The sequence below is a fragment of the Platalea leucorodia genome (assembly GCF_965183815.1).
Source record: "Platalea leucorodia genome assembly, chromosome: 29".
Lineage (NCBI taxonomy): Eukaryota > Metazoa > Chordata > Aves > Pelecaniformes > Threskiornithidae > Platalea > Platalea leucorodia.
This window is the reverse complement of record NC_138851.1, coordinates 480,325-497,579: the sequence shown is the minus strand read 5'-3', so window position 1 is coordinate 497,579 and position 17,255 is coordinate 480,325. Positions and strand designations below refer to the sequence as shown.

The 17,255-nt window shown below is 73.1% G+C and overlaps 2 protein-coding genes across 6 annotated transcripts; one reads left to right on the top strand and one right to left on the bottom strand.

Annotated features, from left to right (window-relative positions):
- Positions 1-62: 62 nt before the first annotated feature.
- On the bottom strand, positions 63-8,757 carry PRKCSH (PRKCSH beta subunit of glucosidase II). 5 transcript variants are annotated; one of them, XM_082334049.1, is made up of 18 exons: positions 8,631-8,757; positions 7,163-7,267; positions 6,945-7,061; positions 6,753-6,848; positions 5,903-5,960; positions 5,670-5,787; positions 4,321-4,450; positions 3,585-3,672; positions 3,415-3,493; positions 3,224-3,310; positions 2,886-3,029; positions 2,700-2,790; positions 2,109-2,178; positions 1,728-1,817; positions 1,091-1,165; positions 897-996; positions 407-547; positions 63-201 (listed from the first exon to the last, which is right to left on the bottom strand). In XM_082334049.1, exons 2-17 carry the CDS (start codon positions 7,251-7,253, stop codon positions 413-415), a joined length of 1,569 nt encoding a protein of 522 aa, XP_082190175.1. In that variant the 5' UTR covers positions 7,254-7,267; positions 8,631-8,757; the 3' UTR covers positions 63-201; positions 407-412. The 5 variants fall into 5 exon arrangements, 4 of the variants coding, with proteins under 4 accessions (XP_082190175.1, XP_082190174.1, XP_082190173.1 ...); XM_082334048.1 differs by having other exon boundaries at positions 63-185; XM_082334047.1 differs by having other exon boundaries at positions 63-547.
- LOC309601170 (uncharacterized protein) lies at positions 8,577-17,152 on the top strand (the record flags this gene model as incomplete). Its single annotated transcript, XM_082334071.1, has 9 exons — positions 8,577-8,782; positions 8,851-8,894; positions 8,971-9,053; positions 10,498-10,596; positions 11,378-11,956; positions 13,429-13,562; positions 14,764-14,920; positions 16,081-16,162; positions 16,614-17,152. The coding sequence occupies 9 exons, from the start codon at positions 8,577-8,579 to the stop codon at positions 16,712-16,714; spliced, it is 1,485 nt and encodes a 494-aa protein (XP_082190197.1). The 3' UTR covers positions 16,715-17,152.
- Positions 17,153-17,255: the final 103 nt, after the last annotated feature.

The window sequence follows — 17,255 nt, the reverse complement described above, 5'->3', positions numbered from 1 at the left end:
CTCGGTTTGGAGAGCGATGGAAGCATCTGAACCCCCTCCCCCTCCCCACCCCCCCCCCCTCCCCGGCCTGTGGCCCCCTCCCCGGCTCAGTCGCAGCGTCCTGTGTGCGGTGTGTGTGTCCCCACCCCCCCGAGGGGTCCCTGGGGGGGTCACGGTCCCTTGAGGTCCTGGCAGCTCCCGCTGGGCTGTTGGAGAGGGAAACTGAGGCAGGGACAGTGCTGTCACCCCCCACTGGGACAAGGGGGAGCCCCCCAGGATGAGAGCAGTGGGGAGCATCCCCCAAAGGGAAACTGAGGCACGGCCCCGGAGACGGCAGCCGTGCGAGGCGAGTCCCCGTGCGAGGCGAGTCCCCGTGTGAGGGGGGGGGGGTTTTCCTCGTGCGAGGAGGGGGTGCGGACGGCGGTACCCGGGGTCAGAGCTCGTCGTGGTCCTCGTGCGAGGGGGGCGTGTGACACGCCGCCGGCGTCACCAGCTCCATCAGGTACTCGCAGCGGCTGGGCTCTGTGGTGGCCGTCACCGCCGTCTCGGTCCCGCAGGACAGCTTCACCTGCGCGGGGGGAGGGGGGCTCAGTGGGGGGCCTGGGGACACCCCAGGGGATGGGGACACCACCCCAGGGGATGGGGGACCTGGGGCACCCAGGGACAAGGACACCCCAGGGGACAGGGGGCACTCCAGGGGACAGGGACCCCTTGGGGGGCAGGGCTGTGGGGCACCCCAAGGGCACAGGGACACCTTGGGGGACAAGGATGGGGGGGCACCCCGAGGCGACAGGGACACCCCAGGGGATGGGGACAGTGCTGGGGGATAGGGACATGGGTCGCGCTGGGTTGATGGGGATGGGGGGGGGCTCCCCAGTGGGCTGGGGACACCCCAGGGGACGCGGGGACAGCCTCACCGTGGTGGCCCGGTTGGGGCCCTGCCAGCAGCCCGTCCCGTGCTCGTACTTCATGGCGCTGAAGCGATCGTGCTCGGGGCCGGCCCAGGCGCCCCACGTCCTGTGGGGGGGACACGGGGACACGTGAGGAGGGGGGGACACAGAGGGGACAGGGGCCACTGTGGTGTCCCCGGGGGTCTCCGGGGTCCCCTCACCCCAGGTTGGTCTCGGCGCCGCCGTGTTTGGGTTTCTGGGAGACGCGTTTGAAGGGGCAGAGGCGGTAGATGTACCTGGGGACAGAGGGGGGCACGGTGACGGGAGGGGGGGGACACGGGGGGACCCCAACTGCCCCGTGTCCCCCAGAGCCACCCCCGTGTCCCTGGACCCGGCTCTCCCTTGTCCCCAGTGTCCCCACAACCAGTCCCCGGTGCCCCCCAGCTCGACCCCCCCCATGTCCCCTGCTACCAACCCCCCCCCGTGCCCCCATGTCCCCTGCACCCAGACCTGGGTGCCCCCCCAACACCCCCAGTGACCCCCCCCAGCCCCCCAATGTCCCCATCCCTGCTCCCCCATGTCCCCTCTCCCCAGCCCCCCTGTATCTCCAGCCCCCAGTCACCCCCCAGTCCTCCCAGTCCCCCCACACCTGCTCCCCAGTGCTCCCCACGTTGCCCCCCCATCCTCACCCCCCCATGTCCCCTATAACTCCCCCAGCCCCTCTCCCTGCCCCCCACATCCCCCATTGTCCCCCCAAGCTCTCCACCTGTCCCCTCTCCTTGGCCCCCCCATAACCCCCCAATGTCCTCTGCCCCCCCCCAGTGCCCCCCAGTCCCCCCAGTGCCCCGGTCCCCTCACTCGCTGGTGCCCAGCTCGTAGCACTGGTTGTACAGGTAGGAGAACTCGCCCTGGGGGCCGAAGTCGAAGGCCAGCTCCTGCTCCAGGGCCCTGCCGGGATGGGGGGGGTCACCGGGGGGGACAGGGACACCCCCAGGCCCCCCAAAAACCCCCAGCCCCCCAAAATACCCCCAGACACCCCCTCCAGCATGGGGGGAAACTGAGGCACACGGTGCAAAGAGCGGACACCGGTGTTCAGTGGCCCCCAGGGAGGGTTTTGGGGTGTCTCCCCCACAGGAGGGGTTTTGGGGTGTCCCCCCCCCGCAATGGGAGGGGACAGAGGTTTTTAGGGTGCTCCCCCCCCCAAAGGGGGGTGTGGGGGGTCCCAGGCCCCCACCCCACCTGATGGACTCCTCGGCCTCCTTGAGGGCTCGCTCGGCCTCCTCCAGCTCCTCGCGGGCCCGCTGGGCGGCTGGGGGGGGGCGTGGGGTGAGGGGGGCCCCCAAACTGGGAGCAACCCCCCCAGAACCCCATCACCCCCCCATGGACCCCCCTTTACCCCAGAGACCCCCCCAAAATCCTGCCCCTCCCCCCTTAAACCACCCAACCCCCCAAGACCCCTCCAGGACCCCCAAACCTCCCCTTGGTACCCCAACCCCCCAAGACAACCCCTGTGACCTCCCCCCCCCCCATATGCCATAGAGCCCCCCCGAACCCCCCAGGGACCCCCCAAAATCTCCCCAGGGACCCCCAAACCTCCCCTTGATGCCCCAAACACCCCCCCATGACCTCCCCCCCCCCCAATATGCCATAAAGCCCCCCCAAAGCCCCCCAGGGACCCCCAAACCTCCCCTTGATGCCCCAAACCCTCATGACCTCTCCCCCAATAAGCCATAGAGACCCCCCAAAATCCCCCCACTGACCCCCCAAATCTCCCAGGTACCCCCCAAAGCCCCCCAGGCCCCCCCAAACAGCCCCCAGGCCCCCCCGTACCATCGATCAGGGCCTGGGTGGCGTCGTCGAAGGGGGGCTCCGGGGGGGACTCCTCGGGCCCCTTCTCCTCAGGGTGCTGCGGGGGGGGCACCTGGGGGGGGCAGCAGGGGCAGGAGGGGGGTCCCCAACCCCCCCCAAAGCGGGGGACGGGGTGGGGGGGTCCCAGCCGTGCCCCCCCGTCCCCACCTTCAGCTCCTCCTCGGGGCCTTCGCCGCCATCCTCCTCCTCCTCTTCCTCTTCAGCCTCTTCTTCCTCCTCTTCCTCCTCCTCCTCGGGGGGGGTCTCCTCCAGGGGGGGCTCGGAGGGGGTCGGGGGGGGCTCGGCTTGACCCTGCGCATAGCGGGGGGGGGGGTCAGGCCGCCCGGACGCCCCCCCTGCCTCAGTTTCCCCAATAGCACTTAACATAGGACCTACCCAAACACAGGGAGGTGCCAGCAACGCTCCCTGCCCCCCCCCAAAGGCCAGGGACCCCCCCCAAAGGCCAGGGGAGCCCCCCCAAGCTTTGGGGACCCCCCCGGACCCACCTGGGGCCGGTAGCGGTGCTTGATGGTGGCCCAGATGCGGTCGCGGAAGGTGGTGGCGTCCACCGGCGCGGGGTCCCCCAGCAGCGCCTGGGGGGGGGGACGACACGGGGGGGGCGGGGGTGTCACCCTCCTGGCCGCCTGGGTCCCCCCAGGCCCTGGGGGGGGGTCCCGGGGGGGTCCCGGGGTCCCACCTGCGTCTCGTCCTCCGAGACGGCGCCGTCCCCGTCGGCGTCCAGCTCGGGGCGGGCGCGCAGCTCGGCCGCCGTCACCCTGGGGAGGGGGCGCGGGGTGAGGAGGGGGGGTCCTGGGTGCTGCCCCCCCCCCCCGCCGTTGGGGGCCCCCCCGTCCCCCCCCAGCTCACCGCCCGTCCCCGTCAGCGTCCAGCTCGGCAAAGGCCTCGTCCGCCCGCGCTGCCTCCTGCGCCGCCGCCGCCGCCGCCCGCTGCTCTGCTGGGAGCGACCCCGTCGGGGGGGGACCCCAGGGGCCGGGAGACCCCCACCCACCCGCACCCATGGGACCCCGGCATCCGGGAGACCCCCACCCATGGGACCCCCGGCATCCAGGAGTTGCCCACTCATGGGAGCGAGGCATCCAGGAGACCCCCACCCATGGGAGCCACGTGTCGAGGAGCCCCCCACCCATGGGACCCAAGCATCCAGGAGACCCCCACCCATGGGACCCTGGCATCCAGGAGACGCCCACCCACCCTGGGGGGACCCAGGCATCTGGGAGACCCCCACCCATGGGACCCAAGCATCCGGGAGACCCCCACCCATGGGACCCCGGCATCCAGGAGTTGCCCACCCATGGGAGCGAGGTATCCAGGAGACCCCCACCCATGGGAGCCACGTGTCGAGGAGCCCCCCACCCATGGGACCCAGGCATCCAGGAGCCCCCCACCCACAGAGACCCAGCTACCCAGGTGCCCCCCACCCACTGTGGGACCCAGGCATCCAGGAGCCCCCCACCCACTGTGGGACCCAGGTGTCCCCCACCCCCAGGGAAGCGGGCACCCCCCACCCATGGGGAGACCCAGGCGTCCAGGAGCCCCCCGCCCACCCTCGCCCCGGGGGCACCCATGGGTGGGGGGGCCGTACCCTCCCAGCGCCGCCGCTGCTCCTCCTTGGCCGCCCGCTCGGGCTCCTCGGCCGCCTCCTTGGCCGCCCGCAGGGTCCCCACGCGCTGCTCCAGCCCCCGCCGGGCCTCCTGCAGCCCCCCCAGCCGCCCCTGCCGCGGGGGTCAGCACCCGGCACCCCCCCGGGACCCCCGCACCCACCGCTTCCCACCCAGGGCCCCCTGTGCCCCCTCGGGCCTCCCTAAGCATCCTGGCACCCCCTATATCCCCCCCAGGACCCCCTATGTCCCCCCTGGGACCCTCACACCCTCCCGGGACCCCCTGTGTCCCCCTAGGACCCCCACACCCCCCCTGGGACCCCCTATGTCCCCCCAGGACCCTCTATGTCCCCCCAGGACCCCCACACCCCCCTGGGACCCCCTGTGTCCCCCCGGGACCCCCCCACAAGGCCTGGGATGCTCTGTGCCCCCCATGTGTCCCCTGTGGGACCCCTATATGTCCCCCAGGATTCTCTAGGTCTCCCCTGAGACCCCCAAGATCCCCTACATCCCCCATAGGACCCCCAAATGTCCTCCAGGTCCCCCTATATCCCCTATGGGACACCCAGGTACCCCCCAGGACCCCCTACATTCCCCAGGGGACCCCCAAATGTCCCCCAGGAGCCTCTACATCCCCCAGGGGACCCCATGTGCCCCCCAAGATCCCCTATGTCCTCCATGGGATCCCCAAGATGCCCTACATCCCCCAGGGGACCCCCACATGTGCCCCAGGCCCCCCTATGTCCCCCATGGGACCCCCAGGTGCCCCCCCAAGAACCCCTGCATCCTCCATGGGACCCCCAAGACCCTCTACGTTCCCCATAGGACCCCCAAATGTCCCCCAGGAGCCTCTACATCCCCCAGGGGACCTGCAATACCCCCTACATCCCCCATGGGACCCCCACATGTGCCCCAGGCCCCCCTACACCTCCCAGGGGACCCCATGTGCCCCCCAAGAACCCCTACATCCCCCATGGGACCCCCACGTGCCCCCCAGGACCCCCTATGTCCCCCATGTGACTCCCACAACCCCCTACACCCCCATGGGACCCCCAGGTGCCCCCCAAGAACCCCTGCATCCTCCATGGGACCCCCAAGACCCCCTACATTCCCCAGGGGACCCCCAAATGTCCCCCAGGCCCCCTTACGTCCCCCAGGGGACCCCCATGTGCCCCCCAAGATCCCCTACGTCCTCCATGGGACCCTCACATGCCCCTCAGGGTCACCTATGTCCCCTATGGGACCCCCACATGCCCCCCAGGGACCCCCAAATGTCCCCCAGGCCCCCCCCATCCCCCAGGGGACCCCAAATGTCCCTGCCCCCCCCCGGTACCTGCTTCTCCTGGCGCCCGGCGGCCGCCTCCTGCACCAGGCGCTGTTTGATGCGGAAGCCCTCGCGTTCCACCTCCGCCCGCCGCTGCAGCGCCTCCCGCTCGCGCCGGCCCAGCTCCCTGCGGGCAGTGGCACGGGCACGGGGGGCACCCCACCACGCAGGACCCCCCCCAAGGCCGGGACCCCCCCTCCCAGTCTGCCCAGTCCCTCCCAGTTCCCCCACCCGGGTCTCACTTGCAGGTGTTCTCGCAGGCGGCCCCGCTGTTGTACTCGTCGGTGGCGTCGCAGCAGTCTGGGGGGCGGGGGGGGCGTTCAGCACCCTGGGGACCCCCTGGGGACCCCAACACCACCCCAGGGACCCCAAGACCCCCCCCTCAGCTCCTGCAGCCAGCACAAACCCCCCCGGGGGACCCCCAAGCACCCCAAGGATCCCTGGGGACCTCCATTAGCCCCCCCAAGACACCAACACCCAACTGGGGACCCCCAGAGACCCCTCCCCAGGGACCCCAGCACCTCCTGGGGATGCCCAGGAGCCCCCCCAGGGACACCCCCACCCTCTGGGACCTCCACCCACCCTCTGGGACCCTCAGAGACCCCCCCAGAGACCCCCACCCACTGTCTGGGACCCTCCCCCCCACCCTCTGGGACCTCAGCACCTCCTGGGGACACCCAAGACCCCCCTGGGCACCCCCACCCACCCTCTGGGACCCCCAGAGACTCCCCCAGGGACCCCCACCCACCCTTAGGGACCCCCAAAGAACCCCCCAGGGACCCCAATATCTCTTAGGGATACCCAAAAGTCCTCCAGGGACCCCCACCCACCTTCTGGGACCCCAGCACCTCCTAGGGACCCCCAAGAACCCCCCCAGAGACCCCCACCCACCATCTGGGACCCCCAGAGACCTCCCCAGGGACCCCAATACCTCTCAGGGACCCCCAAGAGCCCCCCCGAGGACCCCCACCCACCCTCTGGGGCCCCAATACCTTTCAGGGACCCCCACCCACCCTCTGGGACACCAGCACCTCCTGGGGACCCCCAGGCCCCCCCGGGGACCCCCACCCACCCTCTGGGACCCCCACCCACCGCAGACGCCGTCGTTGACATGGGCAGAGGGGATGTTCTGGGGCCGGTACCCGGCGTTGGTGCAGTGGAAGCGGCCGTTGGGACACGCCGCCGTCCCTGGGGGGGGACAGGAGACACGGGGGGGGACGTCAGGATGCTGGGGACCCCCCAGTGGCCGGGGGGGGGTGTCCCTGGTGGCCGGGGGAGGCTCACCGGGCTCGTCGGAGCCGTCGCGACAGTCGCAATAGTCGTCGTTGACCCAGGCGAAGGCGATGGTGGCAGAGCCGTCCAGGCAGGTGAAGGGCTTCGAGGCCTCATAGAAGTGGTGGTCTGGGGGGGACGGGGACGTCGGGGGGGGCTGGGGGGTCCCCCCATGTCCCCCTAGCCCCTGTGGGGCCCCCCCGTGTCCCCCGCGCGGGGCCATCACTCACTGGAGAGGGAGACGCCGCGGGGCCGCGTCACCTCCACGGCGCCCGGCAGCGCCGGCGGCACCAGCAGCAGCAGCAGTGGCAGTGGTAGCATGGCGGGACGGGGGGCTGGGGGCTGGGGTCAGCCCTCCTGCCCCCTATAGATCACCCCTATAGAGCCCCGCCACACCCCCTTCGACTCCTGCCCAAGCCAGGGCCTCCTGCCCCCCACATAGACCCCCAGCACCTATAGGCCCCCCCTGGACCCCCTATAGCCCCCGCAAAGCCCCTGTAGACCCCCTCAGGCCCCCCAGAAGCCCCCCCAGACCCCCAGACCCCCAGAGATGCCCTCAGCCCCCCTGCTTCCCCCCTGGGCTTTCCTATACGCTCCCCAGGACCCTCTATAGACCCCCCAGGTCCCCCTATAGGCCCCTCCAGGACCCCCATATGCTCCCCAGGACCTCCTATAGACCCCCAGAACACCTATAGATCACCCAAGACTCCTTTACACCCCCCAGGATCCCCTATAGCCCCCCCCAGTCCCTCCTTACACCCCCTGGAACCCTCTATAGACCCCCCCAGCACCCCTGTATACTCCCCCAGGACCCACTATAGCTCCCCAAGTCCCCTACAGGTCCCCTGTATCCCTCTATAGCCCCCCAACACCCACTATAGGCACCCCAGGTCCCCTATATACACCCCAGGACTCCCTAAAGGCCCCCTACAGGCACCCCTGGCCCCCCCATATCCCTCTATAGCCCCCAACACCCACTATAGGCCCCCCGGGTCCCCTATATACCCTCCACGACCCCCTGTAGGCCCCTCAGACCACCCCTAGACCTTCCATGTCCCTCTATACCCCCCAGCACCCCCTACAGGCCCCCCATGTCCCTATTCATGCCCCCCAGAACCCTCTACAGACCCCCCAAAACCCCCTATAGGCTCCCCAGGACCCCATATACCCCGCAGGACCCCCTATAGTCCCTCCCAGCCCCCTATATACACCCCAGATCCCCCCCAGCCCCCCCATGTCCCTCTATGCCCCCCCAACACCCGCTATAGGCCCCCGTGGTCCCCTACAGCCCCCCCAGATCCCCCACAGACCCCCCAAACACCTCCCATAGGCCCCCCGCGTCCCCTATAGGGCCCCCAGATGCCCCCCATATCCCCCTATACCCCCCCAAGACCCTCTATAGGGCCTCCCCACTCCCCTATAGGCCCCCCAGATCCTCTCAGACCCCCCCAAGACCCCCTATAGGCCCCCCGGGTCCCCTATAAGCCCCCCAGATGCTCCCCAGGCCCCCCATGTCCCCCAAGACCCCCTACAGGCCCCCCAGACGCCTCCCAGACCCCCCCAACACCCCGTATAGAGCCCCCTGGTCCTCTATAGGTCCTCTATAGGCCCCCCAGAAGCCCCCCAGGCCCCCCATGTCCCCCAATGTCCCCCAAGACCCCCTACAGCCCCCCCGCGCCCCCTACAGCCCCCCGGTACCGCGGGGCCGTCCGCGCGCGGCCGGGTCTGGGTCCCACACGGCGGAAGCGGAAGCGGAAGCGGACGAGGCGGAACTTCCGGCCGCGCCGCCAGCGGCCGCTCACCGCCGCCATCTTGGGTGTGGCGGCCCGCTCCGGCCCTGCCTTTGTCCGGTGGGGGAGCCGCCATCTTGGGAGTGGCGGGGCGGCCCAATCAGCGGCCGAGCGTCCCGTTGCCATAGCGACAAGGGGGCGGGGCACGGGGCGACCGGAGCTGGGGCGGCACGTGCGTGTGGAGCGGGGGGGCCCGGGGGGGGTGGGGGGGCCCCGGAGCCCCCCCTGACCCCCCCGCCCCCCCGCAGGAAGCGGGACCCTCCCCCCCCATGGCGGCCGCGCGCTGCCCCGCCCCCCCCCGCGCGTCCCCGAGGCGAGCGGCGGGACCCAGGTACGGGGGGGGGGGGAGGGGGGGGGTCCCGGGGGTCGCGGGGGGGTCACGGGGGGTCAGGGGGTCGCTGACCCCGTGTGCCCCCCAGGGCGGGCCCAGCACCGGCGGCTGCAGCGGGACCCGGTGGTGAGGGGCGGGCCCGTGACCCCGTGCCCCCTCAGTGACCCCTGTGACCCCCCGTGACCCTGTGACCCCCGGCACTCTGTACCCCCGGGACCCCACGACCCTTGCCATGACCCCATGAACCTCCCGTGACCCCCATGACCTCCCACATGACCCCTGTGACCCCCCCAGACCCTCCCATGCCCCCGTGACCCCCACCATGACCCTCATGACCCCACTGCGACCCCTGTGACCCCTGCCATGACCCTCCCGTGACCCCTATGACTCTTCTGTGACCCCCCATCATGACCCCATGCCCCCTGTGACCCCCATGACCCTCCTGTGACCCCATGACCCTGCCATGAACCTGTGACCCCATGACCCTCATGCCCCATGACCCCCGTGAGCCCCCATGGCCCTGTGACCCCCTGTGACCCCGTGACCCCTGTGACCACATGCCCCCATGACCCCTGTGACCCCCTGTGACCCTGTGACCCCCTTGACCCTTGTGACCCCATGCCCCCCATGCCCCCGTGACCCCCATGCCCCCCTGACCCCCGTGACCCCCTGACCCCTGTGCCCCCCATGACCCCGTGCCCCCAGTGACCCCCTGTAACCCTGTGACCCCCGTGCCCCCATGACCCCCGTGCCCCCGTGCCCCCATGACCCCTGTGACCCTGTGACCCCCCATGCCCCCAGTGACCCCCTGTAACCCTGTGACCCCCGTGCCCCCATGACCCCTGTGCCCCCATGACCCTGTGCCCCCATGCCCCCCTGACCCCCGTGACCCCCTGACCCCTGTGCCCCCGTGACCCCATGACCCCTGTGACCCCGTGCCCCCATGCCCCCTGACCCCATGACCCCCTGACCCCTGTGCCCCGTGACCCCATGACCCCTGTGACCCCGTGACCCCATGCCCCCGTGACCCCATGCCCCCGAACCCCGTGACCCCCATGACCCCTGTGACCCCGTGACCCCCATGCCCCCATGACCCCCGTGCCCCCGTGACCCCATGACCCCCATGCCCCCATGACCCCCGTGCCCCCGTGACCCCCATGACCCCTGTGCCCCCATGACCCCCGTGACCCCATGCCCCCGACCCCCGTGACCCCATGACCCCGTGCCCCCATGCCCCCATGACCCCCGTGCCCCCGTGACCCCATGACCCCCATGCCCCCCGTGCCCCCGTGACCCCTGTGACCCCGTGACCCCCATGCCCCCATGACCCCCATGCCCCCGTGACCCCATGACCCCCATGCCCCCCGTGCCCCCGTGACCCCGTGACCCCATGACCCCCGTGACCCCCGTGCCCCCGTGACCCCCGTGCCCCCGTGCCCCGCAGGCGGGGGGGCTGCGGGGGGGGCTGGGGCGGCTGCGCCTGCGGGCGGAGGAGGCCGAGCGGCTGGCGGGGCTGTACGGCCGCCTGCGCGCCCACCTCCAGGTACCGCCCCGCCCCACACCCCCCCGGGACGGGTGGGGGGGCCCTGTGGCTCCCATGGGTGCTGGGCTCCCCGGGGGGGGGCAGGGGGTCCCAGGGGTGTGGGGGGTCCCCGGGGGCTGTGTGCCAGGGTGGGGGCCCGTGGGTGGGGGTCCTGGGGCTGGGGGGGCCCCTGGGTCCCATGGGTGGGGGTCCCAGGGTGGGGGCCCATGGGTGGGGGTCCTGGGGCTGGGGGGCCCCTGGGTCCCATGGGTGGGGGTCCCAGGGTGGGGGTCCCATGGGTGGCGGTCCCCAGGTGCTGTCCCCCAGGGTGGGGGCCCATGGGTGGGGGTCCTGGGGTCAGGGTCCCGGGGCTCCTGGGGCTGGGGGTCCCATGGGTGGGGGTCCCAGGGTGGGAGTCCTGGGGGTCCTGGGGCTGGGGGTCCCATGGCTCCCATGGGTGGGGGTCCCCAGGTGCTGTGCCCCAGGGTGGGGGGCCCATGGGTGGGGGTCCCAGGGTGGGGGTCCCAGGGTGGGAGTCCTGGGGGTCCTGGGGCTGGGGGTCCCATGGGTCCCATGGGTGGGGGTCCCAGGGTGGGGGTCCCGGGGGTCTCATGGCTGTGATTCTCCAGAGTGGGGGTCCCCAGGTGCTGTGCCCCAGGGTGGGGGGCCCATGGGTCCCCAGGGCGGGGTCCCGGGGGTGGGGGGGGGTCCCGGGGGTCCCATGGGTGGGGGTCCCATGGGTGGGGGTCCCAGGGTGGGGGTGCCGGGGCCCCTGCCTGCCTCCAGCCGGGCCGTGGGGCAGGAGGAGGCCGGGGCCGCCCGGGGCCGCCTGGAGCAGTTGGAGGCCGAGCTGGGCCGGCGGCGGCGGCAGCTGCGGGAGCTGCAGGAGCCACGGGGGCCACGGGGGCCACGGGAGCTGAGGGAGCCGAAGGAGCCACGGGGGCCACGGGAGCCGCAGGGGCCACGGGAGCTGAGGGAGCCGAAGGAGCCACGGGGGCCACGGGAGCCGCAGGGGCCACGGGAGCTGAGGGAGCCGAAGGAGCCACGGGGGCCATGGGAGCCATGGGAGCCACGGGAGCCGAGGGAGCCACAGGAGCCAAAGGAGCCACAGGGGCCACAGGAGCCGCGGGAGCCACGGGAGCCACGGGAGCCGAAGGAGCCAAGGGAGCCACAGGAGCCGCAGGAGCCGCAGGAGCCACGGGAGCCGAAGGAGCCAAGGGAGCCACAGGAGCCGCAGGAGCCGCGGGAGCCACAGGAGCCGCAGGAGCCGCGGGGGCCACGGGAGCCGAAGGAGCCAAGGGAGCCACAGGAGCCGCAGGAGCCGCGGGCAGCCGGGCCCCGGGCTGGGGGGCGCCCGGGCCTGGGCCAGCAACAGGAACGGGTACGGGAGTGGGGGGGCCGGGGGCAGGGGGGGTCCCCATGGGGCAGGGGGGTGCCCGTGGGGCAGAGGGGGTGCCCGTGGGGCAGGGGGGCGTCCCTGTGGGGCAGGGGGGGTGCCTGTGGGACAGGGGGCGTCCCTGTGGGGCAGAGGGGTGTCTCTGTGGGGCAGAGGGGTCCCCATGGGGCAGGGGGGGGTCCCCGTGGGGCAGGGGGGGGTCCCCATGGGGCAGGGGGGGTGCCTGTGGGACAGGGGGCATCCCTGTGGGGCAGAGGGGTGTCCCTGTGGGGCAGGGGGGAGTCCCCGTGGGGCAGGGGGGGGTCCCCATGGGGCAGGGGGGGTGCCTGTGGGGCAGGCAGGACCCCCATGGGGCTGGCGGGACCCCCGTGGGGCGGGGGGGATGCCTGTGGGGCAGGGGGGGTCCCCATGGGGCAGGGGGGGTGCCCATGGCCCCCCTGCACCCATGGGTGCCCCGCAGGAGGTGGGGGTACCTGGAGCTGCCGGTACGAGGGGGGCGGGGGGGGAATGGGGGGACATTGGGGGGGACACGGGGGGCTGGGGGGGACACAGGGGTCCCTGTCCCCAGGCTGGGACGGTGCCACCCCCCGGCCCCCAGCCCGGTCCCCCCCTGTCCCCATCCCCATGTCCCCGTGTCCCCACACCCATGTCCCCATGTCCCCGCAGCGGGCAGCCTGGCCGGTCCCCATGTCCCTGTGTCCCCATGTCCCTGTGTCCCTGTGTCCCCATGTCCCCATCCCCATGTCCCCGTGTCCCCACACCCATGTCCCCATGTCCCCGCAGCGGGCAGCCTGGCTGGTCCCCATGTCCCTGTGTCCCCATGTCCCTGTGTCCCCATGTCCCCATCCCCATGTCCCCGTGTCCCCACACCCATGTCCCCATGTCCCCGCAGCGGGCAGCCTGGCTGGTCCCCATGTCCCTGTGTCCCCATGTCCCTGTGTCCCCATGTCCCCCATCCCCATGTCCCCGTGTCCCCACACCCATGTCCCCATGTCCCTGCAGCGAGCAGCCTGGCCGGTCCCCATGTCCCTGTGTCCCCATGTCCCTGTGTCCCCATGTCCCCATCCCCATGTCCCCGAGTCCCCACACCCATGTCCCCATGTCCCTGCAGCGAGCAGCCTGGCCGGTCCCCATGTCCCTGTGTCCCCATGTCCCCGTGTCCCCATGTCCCCGTGTCCCCATGTCCCCATCCCCATGTCCCCGAGTCCCCACACCCATGTCCCCATGTCCCCGCAGCGAGCAGCCTGGCCGGTCCCCATGTCCACATCCCTGTATCCCACGTCCCCATGTCCCCGTCCCCACGTCCCCGTCCCCGTGTCCCCATGACCCCATGCGTGCCCCCACAGCGGGCGGCCTGGCCGGTCCCCATGTCCCCTGTCCCCCCCATGTCCCCAAGAAGATGGGGGTCCCTGTGTCCCCATGTCCCCCCTTGTCCCCCTGTCCCCGTGTCCCCGCAGCAGGCGGTGGCCCGGGGGCTGGTGGCCCTGGCCCGGGGGAACGCGCTGGCCCTGGGGGAGCTGCGGGCGCAGGCGGCGGCGCTGGGGGAGCGGCTGCAGCGGCTGCGCTACGGCGGGGGGGGCCCGCGGGCAGGGTCAGCGGGGCCGGGGGGACATGGGGCTGGGGGGGCACTGGGGCTGGGGGGGACATGGGGCCGGGGGGGGACACCGGGCCCTGGGGGGGACATGGGGCTGGGGCGGGCACTGGGGCTGGGGGGGGACATGGGTTTGGGGGGGACATGGGGCTGGGGGGGCACTGGGCCCTGGGGGGGACATGGGGCTGGGGGGGGCACTGGGGCTGGGGGGGACATGAGGCTGGGGGGGGCACCGGGCCCTGGGGGGGACATGGATTTGGGGGGGGCACTGGGGCTGGGGGGGACATGGGGCTGGGGGGGGGCACCGGGCCCTGGGGGGGACATGGATTTGGGGGGGGCACTGGGGCTGGGGGGGACATGGGGGCCGGGGGGGACACTGGGGCCCTGGGGGCACACCAGGGGCCGGGGGGGACATGGGTTTGGGGGGGACATGGGGGCCGGGGGGGACACTGGGCCCTGGGGGGGACATGGGGGCCTGGGGGGGGACATGGGGACCCTTGGGGGAGGACATGGGTCCCTTTCGGAGGGGACATCTGGGTCCGGGGGGTATCCGGGTCCCTTGGGGAGGACACCAGGCCCTGGGGGGGACACCGGGGGCTGGGGGGGGGACATGGGGCCCTTGGGGGGGGACACCAGGGTCCAGGGGGTCCCCTGGGTCCCTTGGGGAGGACATGGGTCCCATGGCGGGGACATCTGGGTCCCTTGGTGGGGACACTGGGCCCTGAGGGGGACATGGGGCCCTGGGGGGGGGACATGGGTTTGGGGGTACCTGGGTCCCTTTCAAGGGGGACATGGGTCCTTGGTGGGGGACATCTGGGTCCGGGGGGCACATCTGGGTCCCTTGGGGGTGACACTGGGGTCTGGGGGGGACAGGGGTGCCTGGGGGGGGCACAACATGGGTCTGGGGGTACCTGGGTCCCTGGGGGGGACATCTGGGTCCAGGGGGGGCATCTGGGTCCCTTGGGGGGGACCCCTGGGTCCCTTGGGGGGTACCTGGGTCCCTTGTGGGGGGGACAGCTGCGTCTTTGGGGGTCCCTGGGGGGGTCTGGGGCTCCCGGACCCCTGGGGCCCCTTGGGCCCGGATGTGTGGGTCCCCACCCAGATCTGGGTGTCCCTGGGGGTCGGGCCCCTGGGTGCTGGGGGTCCCTGGGGGGGGGGTGGGTCCCAGACGTGGGGGTCCCAGACGTGGGGGTCCCGGCAGGGTGCAGCGGCGGGTGGAGGAGCTGCGGCAGCGGCTGGGGCAGGAGCAGCGGCGCCGGGAGGTCGCCCGCCGTGACCTGGCCGAGGTGACGCGGGCCCTGGCCACGGCCAGCATCGGCCTCCAGCAGCTGGCCGGCCGCCTGCGGCACGTGGCCCTGGTGAGCCGGGGGCCCTGGGGGGCAGGAGGTCTGGGTGCTGGGGGGCAGGACGCGTGGGTCCCCGTGGGGCGGGAGGTCCGGGTGCTGGGGGGCAGGACGCGTGGGTCCCCGTGGGGCGGGAGGTCCGGGTGCTGGGGGGCAGGACGCGTGGGTCCCCGTGGGGCGGGAGGTCCGGGTGCTGGGGGGCAGGACGCGTGGGTCCCCGTGGGGCGGGAGGTCCGGGTGCTGGGGGGCAGGACGCGTGGGTCCCCGTGGGGCGGGAGGTCCGGGTGCTGGGGGGCAGGACGCGTGGGTCCCCGTGGGGCGGGAGGTCTGGGTGCTGGGGGGCAGGACGCGTGGGTCCCCGTGGGGCGGGAGGTCCGGGTGCTAGGGGGCAGGAGGCCGTGGGGCAGGCCACGTGGGTTCCCGTGGGAAGGCTGCCATGGGGCAGGAAGCCAGTGTCACCGTGGGGCAGGAGGCGCGGGTCCCTGTGGGGCAGGCCGCCGTGGGGCGGGAGGCCTGTGCCGCCATGGGGCGGGCGGCGCTGGGCCCGCGTGGCCGTGCCTCAGTCTCCCCCGCAGGAGGAGGGCGGGGGGCAGGTGCAGCCCCCCCCGGGGGACCCCCAGGCGCTGCCCCAGCTGCTGGCGCAGACCCAGGCCCGGCTGGCAGCGCTGCAGGGGGGGCTGGGGGGGCACCCCCGGGCCCAGCGCCCCCCCCCCGGCAGCGCCCCCCAGGTGGGCACAGGGGGGCTCGGGGAGGGCTGAGCTGGTTTGGGGGGGCCCTGAGCTGGTTTGGGGGGATCTTAGGGGGCCTGAGCCCCTCTGCAGGCTCCTGGGGGGGGGGGCTGAGCAGGTCTGGGGGGGCCCTGACCCCATCTGGGGGGGCCCTGACCCAGTTTGGGGGGGCTCTGACCCCATGTGGGGGGCCCTGGGGGGGGCTGAGCTGGTTTGGGGGGTTCTAGGGGGGCCCTGACCCCATCTGAGGGGGCCCTGACCCCATCTGGGGGGCTCTGGGGGGGCCCTGAGCTGGTCTGGGGGGATCTTAGGGGGCCCTGAGCCCCTCTGGGGGGGCCCTGAGCGGGTTTGGGGGGGCTCTGACCCCATGTGGGGGGCCCTGGGGGGGGCTGAGCTGGTTTGGGGGGGTCTCGGGGGGCCTTGACCCCATCTGGGGGTCCCCCCCAGCCCCCCCAGCTGGAGGCCCTGCTGCAGCGCAGCCCCCCCGACACCACCGAGGACCCCGCGGCCCCACCCCACAGCTCCGACGGTGAGGGGGGGCTATGGGGGCTGTGGGGCAGCTGTGGGGAGCTATGGGGGGCTGGGGGGCTATGGAGGGGCCTTGGGGGGACTAGGGGGGGCTGTGGGGCAGCTATGGGGGGGGCTAGGGGGGGCTGTGGGGGGCTATGGGGTCTGGGGGGCCACAGGGGGCTATGGGGGCTATGGAGGGGCCTTGGGGGGGGCTATGAGGGGCTGGGGGGAAGCTATGGGGGGGCTATGGGGCAGCTGGGGGGGCTATGGGGGTCTCTGGAGGGGCCTTGGGGGGGGGCTGTGGGGGGTTGGGGGGCAGCTATGGGGGGGGCTATGGGGGGCTGGGGGGTCTCTGGAGGGGTCTTGGGGGGGCTATGGGGGGGCTGTGGGGCAGGTGTGGGGCAGGCGTGGGGCTGTGGGGCAGGCGTGGGGCAGGCGTGGGGCCGTGGGGCTCACCACGCTCCCCGCAGAGGACACCCCCGCCGGGGCCCCCCCGTCCCGCGCCGCCATCAAGCGCCAGTCCCGGCTGATCCTGGAGGGGCGGCGGGGGGGGCGGGGGGCCCCCCGCTGAGCCCAGGCCCCCAGTGCCCCCCAGTACCACTCCAGTGCCTCCCAGTATCCCCCAGTGTCCCCCCTGTGCCACCCAGTTGCTCCCAATATCCCCTAGTGCTCCCCCAGTAACTCCCAGTATCTCCTAGTGCCCCCCAGTGCCTCCCAGTATCCCCCAGTGCCTCCCCAGTGCCTCCCGGTATCCCCTACTGCCCCCCCAGTGCCTCCCAATATCCCCTGGTGCCTGCCCAGTTGCTCCCAGTATCCCCTAGTGCTCCCCCAGTGCCTCCCAGTGTCCCCAGTACCACCCCAGTAGCTCCCAGTGCCGCGTGTGGCCCATTAAAGCCCCCCCTGCCCCCCCCCCCCCGCCTGTGCCTCGTCTCTGGGGGTCCCGGGGGGGGATGGGGCTGGGGGGTCCCCGTGAGGCCCCAGGCGTCCGAGCCACCCCTCCCCCCCATCCCATAAACACCCGCCCCTCCCCCCCCGCGTGCCTTATCTGCCCCCCACAGATCTCGGGGGGGGAGGGGCGGGGCGGCCCCCCCGGGGGGGAGGGGCGGGGCGGG

Bases quoted from the DNA above. Each gene is read 5' to 3' on its own strand.
- PRKCSH (XM_082334047.1), bottom strand. From the start codon at position 7,253: ATGCTACCACTGCCACTGCTGCTGCTGCTGGTGCCGCCGGCGCTGCCG. The intron at 3,494-3,584 runs GTGAGCTGGGGG...CCCCCTCCCCAG, and splicing joins GACGCTGACGGGGACGGGCG to GGTGACGGCGGCCGAGCTGC. The intron at 997-1,090 runs GTGAGGGGACCC...TCCCCCCCACAG, and splicing joins GGCGCCGAGACCAACCTGGG to GACGTGGGGCGCCTGGGCCG.